Source organism: Garra rufa, chromosome 2 (assembly GCF_049309525.1).
Source record: "Garra rufa chromosome 2, GarRuf1.0, whole genome shotgun sequence".
Classification (NCBI taxonomy): Eukaryota; Metazoa; Chordata; class Actinopteri; order Cypriniformes; family Cyprinidae; genus Garra; species Garra rufa.
In genome coordinates, this window is record NC_133362.1 from 46406928 (window position 1) to 46415705 (window position 8778).

The following is an 8778-nucleotide window of genomic DNA, read 5'->3' on the forward strand; positions in this document are numbered from 1 at the left end:
GTGGTGCGCTTTCGCTCCTCCATAAAAGCCTAATTTCACATGCAAATCAGCTAAATCATGTAAGGTGGCTTTCATAAAATGGGACGTGCTTGATTTATTAATGTTTCTTTGATGTTGTGTTTTTAATAGCACGTAAGAAAACTTGCGCTGTCCTTTGTTAATGCGCTCAGAGACGGAGCGGAACACGGACATGAAAGTTATCTTTTAGCTCAAGGTGCGCACCTAAACGGTCAAATACACGCAAAAATGTTTCAAAATGAGGGGCTTGGTGATTATTCATGTAAACTCTTGTCAGTTATGTCTTAAATGAACATAAACAGTTGAGAATGAAAATCCGTGCGTAACAGTATAATGGGTCCGTGTGGTTAAAGCGGCAACACATAATATTCCTTAATGGCGTCTCTGTGCCTAATATGAATAAAACGTAAAAATACGTTTTATACGAGAAACAACACTCACTGCTCTTGAATGAAGGACGTTTTTAGTTTTAATAAGAAACGAAGCATGTTTAACTATTAGAGTGAAGACATTGTTTTATTTTGCATTCAAATTCAATTTCTGTAGTATTGTTAGACTACTTTAGACTTGCATAAAAGTATTCAGTATTTTTAAAGCACTTTTTTTATTTGTATCTTTTTCTCGCTCTATTGCTGTCTTTAAATTAATCACTATGTAAAGTTTTGGAGCCTGTCATAATCGTTTAAATAATCGTGATTACAATATTGACCAAAATAATCGTGATTATGATTTTTGCCAAAATCGAGCAGCCCTATTAAAAACTATGATCAAAAACATAAAAAGTCAAAACTTTTTCTCTCGTGATATTTGGCTTTCTGCCTACTTTTCTGATACACTGTCTACATTAGCATTTCTTTATATTTAGCTTTCTGATTATTTTGTAGCAGAATTTGGAAACTTTAAGGCGAGACACTGCAGGTGAATAGGGTAAATAAATAAATAATAATAATAATAATAATAATAATAGTTATGACCTTACTTAGTTGATTGATTACATTGATAATTGTAAACATTTTTTTGTATTACAAGTTTTCTAAAATGTTAGGTTTAAATATGCAAATTTATGCACACACACACACACACACACACACACACACACACACACACACACACACATATATATATATATATATATATATATATATATATATATATATATATATATATAATGCATAATTTTTTTGACATCATTTTTGATTTGGGGTATTTCATTTTGTCACTCCATAATTCAGAAAATACTTAGAAAACAATTTTTTTTTTTTTTTTAATTTTTGGGGGAATAAAATGTTGTATAAAATCAAGCAAATTATATCTAAAAGGATATAGACAGTAAGTGCTACTGAAGTGGAGATTTATGACTCAGTGAAGGAGGAAAAACTAATTTTGAGAAAACAGCCTTTAAAATATGTATTGTAATTGCAATCTACTGACACAAATAGATAAAGTGCCAAAAAAGAAACACTCAGCAGTGTCTTTTGGGTGTTTTCTTACCACTAGTCTGAAAGAACACTTATTAAAAAAAAAAAGCCCAAAATCTCAAACTTGACAGGTGACTAAAACAGTTTAATTTATAATTGCCTGCACTCTAATTTATGTTGACATTTCACCTGGTATTTGTGAGAGTAATCTCAATAGAACTGTATCTAGATAGATCTGTACATTAGATCTAATTATTATTTATTTATTTATTTTCTGAAGTGTAAAGGTAAAGTATTAGGTCACTTGAAAATGTTAAAGAGTGAGTGAGAGTGAATAGGAGGCACTGGCTTTGCAATGTTTGTACAGTAGAAAAACCATTATGCCTATGGTAAGTCCCTACACACACACACACACACACACACACACACACACACACGCGCACACACACACACACACACACACACACACGCACGCACGCACGCACGCACGCACACACACACACACACACACACACACAAAATGGAAAACAGTATGTGTGTATGCAAATTGGGAACACATCTGTTAGTGAGATAAACCTTAAAATAATAATAATAATAATAATAATAATAATAATAATAATAATAATAATAATAATAATAAATGGAGGACATCCAGGAACATCCTCACTTGTAAAGACAACAGATAAAAATAAAGAAAATAAATAGTACAGAAAATGTTCTGTGAGGGTTGGCTTTTTAGGGTTATATTATTTATAATTTATGTTGCCTTTTCACCTGGTATTTGTGAAAGAAATCTCATTAGAACTGTTTATTTAAATTAATCTAATTTTCTGATATTCATATTCTATCTATATATATATTATTTATTTTCTAAAGTGTAAAGGTAAAGTATTAGGTCTGGGTCACTTAAAAATGTTAAAGAGTGAGTGAGAGTGAATAGGAGACACTGGCTTTACAATAGAAAAACCATTATGCCTATGGAAAGTCCCTACACACAGGCACACAAAATGGAAAACAGTATGTGTATGTATGCAAATTGGGAACGCATCTGTTTGTGAAATAAACCTTAAAAAATGAAAATAATGAAAAGAAAGGCTTTTTGCCCGAGGCAGAGAGTCATTTTGGCCCAGTGGTGGAGTATTGGCACCCTCTCATAATTTTTTTTTTTCTGTGAAAATAAATTGTTACTTGTTTCAATTCCCATAATAGTATGTTGGATGGTGCATAAACTTCTGTGTAAATGTGTTACAGTTTATCAGTATATGGACGTTGTTCAAAGGGGTTCTTCCCCCATCTTACCCTAATTCAGGTGTGTCCAAACTTGGTCCTGGAGTTTAGCTCTAACCCCAATTAAACACACCTGAACAAGTTAATCAAGGTAATCTAGGCATACTAGAAGAAACTTCCAGGCAGGTGTGTTGAGGCAAATTGGAGTTAAACCCTGACACCAAAGAGCTATATCAGTGTTTCTTAACCCTAGTCCTGGGCGCTTTCCAACACTGCACATTTTGTGTGTCTCCCTAATCAAGCACACCTGATTGCACTCATCATCTCATTAGAAAGCATCTCCAGGACCTGAAATGGGTGTGTCAGATAAGGAAGACATACAAAATGTGCAATGTTGGGGGGCGCCCAGGACCAGGGTTGAGAAACACTGCCCTATATAAATGTTAAAGCCCTATAATGAATATAAGTAAGTGATCAGCTTGACAACAGCGCCACCCCTCTGCAATAAGAGAAATAAAAAAAAAAAACATTTAATTTGTTCCAAGTAGGAAATATAGATATGACTTAGGAAATAGACCATAAAAACTGTTGGTAGTTTGGCTTTTATTAAACATTATTATAACGGCCATTCCACCGAATGTGTGCCATTTCTGTACAAATATACATAACAATTAACTATATAATACATTTTATTCTTAAGCAAAGTGTTGTGCACATTAATCAGACTGCAAATTTAAAATATTTAATAAAAAAATATTAAATATTACCTAAAACACTGAAAATATAGCATGTATGCATGTCCCCAGTGTCTAACACTACATTTTAACATGAAATATAATGTTTAAAGTCTTTCAGAAATCATTTTTATTTTGCATTTTTGTGTACCTCCATCTGTAATTTAAATGCATTTATTTCAAAATAAATTTATAATAGTTTAGATATAATACACATTTGAGTCATGTTCCCAGGTTTTCCTGTTACCCTGTTAACACATCCCCCCCCCCCCTCTAAAAAACTGGGAAAATTACACAAGACAAATTTTCAACATAATATTGCAACATCTGGATCTTCTGAAGGCAATGAAATGACTGAAAGCATGTGGTCTTATTTTCTTTTCTGTATATTTGATGATATTGTGAGTCATCATTATAAATATTCAGTCCTCTTACCTAAATTATTTCTTAGATGTTACTTCTTTGATAAATCACTATAATTTGCTGAGTATCCTCATAATATTAGTATGCACTTTATGTGTGTCAGGATGTATTCTGTTTTTCCTAGTGTGTTTCCCCCTGTGTTTCCAGTGATTTGCTTTATTCCTTTGTCTCCCCCCTTGGTTCAGTGTATTTGGTTTCCCCCGTGCCCATATTTGGACTTCCCCTCATTATCTTGTTAAGTTGCCACTCCCCCTTGCAGGCAGTGCACAGGTAGGGCTCAACCTGTGCAGAGCACATGCCCTTTTTGTAATTACACTCGGAAGTGCCCTATTTTTTGGGGAGTTTTTATTTTTATTTTTTATAAATCAATGCTATTGGTAACCTATGGAAGCCCGTTTCCGCCACTGAATAAAAAAATAATAATAACATATTGCGACTTTTTTTCTCAGAATTGCGAGATATAAAGTTGCAGTTACGAGATATAAAGTCAAAATTCTGACTTTTTTTTTCGCAATTGCGACTTTATATCTTGCAATTCTGACTTTTGTTTCTGTTCATTTGTGACACTTTCTGGCAAAGCACAATAGGAAACGGAGATCTTGTCTTGTTAAAACGACATATTATGTCATAAAAACGATATGATTTTCCCTTTATAGAAAATATATGATTTGAGCGAGCTAGGCGATTGTCCACGATGCCTTCGCCACAGTCCTGACATATAGGAGGATCTGCACACTGCTGAAGTTATAGAAATACACTGTTTTAAGTATTTTAATGTAATGGTTTCAGTTGTAGCAGCATGTTTATTAGCATTAATCTGTTTACAACAACTGCACTCAGACCCAGAGGATATAACTAACAGCAAATCCAAAAACTAACCGAAAGAGAAAAAAAGAGAAATGACAAATGATTTGATTGTATGATGATGATGATGATGATGATTTCGTTCTGTCTTTCCTCGTCAAAAGACGTGCTCTATTTTGATGAGATTGCTCTACCATAGACATATTTATATATAAACTATGATCTTTAATCAGACTATTGCTGTGATAATATGAATGACTGTATTTGAAAAGACTGTTTGTGAAGCTGTTTCTTACATAAACATGATGACTGCTCTCTCTGTCAGCGGCAGTGCAAATACAGATTTGAATGTTCTGTAAGACTTTTTCAAAGGTTTAATAGACATGGGGAATCGTTGTCATTTACAAATGAGATCGCTTGGGTGTTTGAATCTCTATCCTTTAAAGATTAATCAGCTCTAGTATATTGGTTGATCGCTTGTGTTACATAAAAAATGCCTAAAACTGATGCAGTAGCCTAGATTTAAAGCAGGTGCTGTTCAGGTCGCTGTCTTAATTTTTCTGCCATGGGGTGAGAACGTAATTATTACGAAAACGATTATTTATTTTTGATAATTATTATTTTATTTCAGTTAGTTTTTCAATAAAAGTTGTTAGTTTCATTTCGTTCTAGTTTTTCATTTATTTTTGCGTTTTTATTTTATTTCAGTTTACGAAAATGTTTTCTGATCAATAGTTTTAGTCTTAGCTTTAGTTTTCGTTTACGAAAATAACCTTGGTTTGTGGAGGGGTTGGGGGGGTGCCCTTTTTTCAGTTTCAGCACATGCCCCTCAAAAGGTCTGTGCACGGCCCTGACTGTTTGTGTGGAGAGTGAGTGTGAGTCCGGAAGGAGCTGTTTTTCTTGAAGCTGGAATGTGTTTCTGGACTCTGCAGCAAACTCTCAGCGCTGCTCTTCAGTGGGGAATGTAACAGTGAGCAGTGATTCCTCTTTTACAATTATTTGAAGATGGACAAATCACACAGCCTGATTTTCCTGTTGATCAGTGCGGGGTTTGTGTGTCATATGACACATGCTGCTCTCACCGAGAAATTGGCAGACTTCAAGACCTGTGCAGACAAGGACTGTTCATGTGAGTTACTATACATTATATTACTATACACTACACAACTAATATGGTTAAGCTGTTTATTAAGTTGGCTTGAGAAAGCCAATTTACTGAAATGCTATTTAAACTTACAGTTAATATTATTTTTCTGAGACTAAATTTATCAACCATATCTCCTCCTAGACTTTATATATCTTTTCTAACTGATCAGATTTTGGTTTTCCTAAAAATGATGATTAAAACTGGGGAAAATCCCATAGACTTACATTGACGGAATGTTCAAATGAGCCAAGGCTATTCAAACTCTAACTGTCAAAACTCCCACAATCCCTTGAGGCTCAATCAAACTGCCCTTCTATGTCCTATATTTCTAATCCATTCAAACTAATTTAAAAAACTATTCAAACTAACTTGCTAATCATGTTAACAACATGCTGGAAACTTGCTAATCATACTAGAAACATGTTAGAAACATACTAACAATTTGTTAATCATGTTAGAAACATGCTAGCAACTTGCTAATCATGCTAGAAACGTGATAGCAAATTGGTAATCATGCTAGCAACTTGCTAATCATGCTAACAACATGCTAATAACTTGCTAATCATGTTAGAAACATGCTAGCAATTTGCTAATCATGCTAGAAACGTGATAGCAACTTGGTAATCTTGCTAGAATCATGCTAGCAACTTGCTAATCATGCTAACAACATGCTAATAACTTGCTAGTCATGCTAGAAACATACTAACAACTTGGTAATCATGTTAGAAACATGCTAGCAACATGCTAATAACTTGCTAGTCATGTTAGAATCATTAGAAATCCTAGAAAACTTTTTTAAGCTGTTCAAACTTTTTCAAATTTTCTGGTCTGGCTTTCTCAAACCAACTTCAAAGTTTGTCTTGACGAGCTTTTTCATCTGGTTATTATTCTTCTTAGACTAAATATCTGAACGATGCTACTCCTAGAGCTTTCAAGCTAGAACCACCAAAGTCGGCTCTTCAGACTGATCTCACTTATGTCTTTTCAGACTGATCCGACTTATAGTTTTCATTAAATTGAAGATTATCTCCTCCTAGACAAACTCAGCCCAAATCTTTAGACTGATCTGAAGTTAGTTGCTATATCTTTTCTAACTGATTGGATTATGGTTTTGCTAAAAAATATGATTAAAACTGGGGAAAATCCCATAGACTTACATTGAGGGAATGTTTAAATGAGCCAACACTATTCAAACTCCAACTTTATTTAATTAATCAAAATTAATTATGATTACTATTGTCCAAAGCTATTTCTGTGTTTCATAGATGTTTGTAGCTTACATTTTGTCGGGAGGCAGGTTTCTTAGTGAAAACTTACACCATAAGTTCATCAAAAAGGTTTCAGCAATCTGCATCTTCTTTCCTGCAATAGTGGTGGTGATATTCAGTTGTTGTTTTATTTTTGTAGCCAATACAAAGGTGTTATAAGTAGCCCTATTATCTGTAACAGTTCCTTGTTTATAAAGTCCTGTGTTTCTACCTCACAGATGTGATTTCAGTGGCCAAAGCTCTTGAAGACTATGTCGCTTCAGACTGCAGATACATAAACCTGAGACGAGGCCAAATGATCTATGTGTTTTCTAAACTCAAGCCTGTAGAGGGAGCCGGAGTCTTCTGGTCTGGAAGTGTGCGTCTCTTTCCATTTGACATTTCCCTTTTCTGATTTATCTGTAGACCCAGAATTCACAGCAGCAGCTTTGCTTTTGCAGGTCTACGGTGAGCGCTATGTAGACCAGATGGGTGTGATTGGATATTTCCCCAGTAACTATGTCAATGAGACACATGTTTATCAGAAGAAAACGGTCGAGATCCCAACCACCGTAAGTATTTCATCTACTGCTCTTCACATTATACTTTTTACTCTGATAAGACATTATATATTATGTTTTCTTGATTTCTGTAGGACATGGACTTCTTCTGTGCTTAAAGACAGCAATTTACACCAACGCTTCTCAACTATTTTCAAAGGCTCCATATAGGCCTACACTCTTAAAAATCTTAAAAATAAAAGTGCTTTAAAAGGTTGTTCACAGCGATGCCATTGAAAAAACATTTTTGGTTCCACAAAGAACCATTCAATCAAAGGTTCTTTAAAGAACCATCTCTTTCTGACCTTTTTGTAATCTGAAGAACCTTCTTTCGCCACAAAGAACCTTTTGTGAAACAGAAAGTTTCTTCAGATGTTAAAGGTTCTTTATGGAACAGGTTCTTCAATGGCATCGTGAAGCACCTCTATTTTTAAGAGTGCAGTTTTGTCTTCAAAACTTATTTTAATCCATATGTACTTCCTAGTTTCTGTTAAGCAATATAAGTCACTAAAAAGAGCTGAATGTTCTTCAGGGATCTCACTCTTTTTAACCAATTAGTTTACATAACTTTTAAGTAATCTATAATAAGAATTAAGGATAGAGATTTTAAATATATTCTTTCTCACAATTTTTACATACATTTTTTAGAACTTTGCATAAGAAAAATGTATATTCTTTATAAAAATGCTCAAAACTCTTGTAATTAGTTTACCTCATTATATCAAAGTTTTCAAGACATTCTTAGCTTATTTTTATGCCTTTTGTCTTATTTAAAATCACTCAGCCTCAAGTTGTCTTGAGGCCCATTTGGATGTTTGCTGAAGCCCTCTTTTGAACCCCAGACTCTTTGCTTTCTGTATTAAAGTTTTTTTTAAACTGCATTTCGACAAAATCTTTACTTTGAATCAAAAACTTGCTAAAAGCTGCTGCCTTTCTGAACCTTTAATTGCCTGTTCTGAAACTTTCCACTTGCAATTGAGGATGAACTGAATGAGTTATACCTGTTTTTTTAAATAATCAAAGTATTTTGTTATTTGCAGCCAATTATAAATTAGTTATGTGACTAAATGACTGCCTGGAACAGAAAATTACAGGAAAGTATTTTAGTACTTGTATATTGTGGTGTATCTTTTGGCGATATGTACTCAATTTCTTGCCACAGTAAACAGGATGCATGAAAACTCTGGAGCAGATCTGAAT

General features: G+C 33.9%; 1 protein-coding gene across 1 annotated transcript; it reads left to right on the forward strand.

Annotated features, from left to right (window-relative positions):
* The first annotated feature begins 5483 nt into the window (after positions 1-5483).
* On the forward strand, positions 5484-8459 carry LOC141326498 (otoraplin-like). The gene is made up of 4 exons (XM_073835242.1): positions 5484-5753; positions 7258-7397; positions 7480-7590; positions 7674-8459. The coding sequence occupies exons 1-4, from the start codon at positions 5630-5632 to the stop codon at positions 7695-7697; spliced, it is 399 nt and encodes a 132-aa protein (XP_073691343.1). The 5' UTR covers positions 5484-5629; the 3' UTR covers positions 7698-8459.
* Positions 8460-8778: the final 319 nt, after the last annotated feature.

Excerpts from the sequence above, each read along its gene's own strand:
- LOC141326498 (XM_073835242.1), top strand. The coding sequence starts at position 5,630 with ATGGACAAATCACACAGCCTGATTTTCCTGTTGATCAGTGCGGGGTTT. Across the intron at positions 5,754-7,257 it reads TGCAGACAAGGACTGTTCAT|ATGTGATTTCAGTGGCCAAA; the intron begins GTGAGTTACTAT and ends TCTACCTCACAG. Across the intron at positions 7,398-7,479 it reads GAGTCTTCTGGTCTGGAAGT|GTCTACGGTGAGCGCTATGT; the intron begins GTGCGTCTCTTT and ends TTGCTTTTGCAG.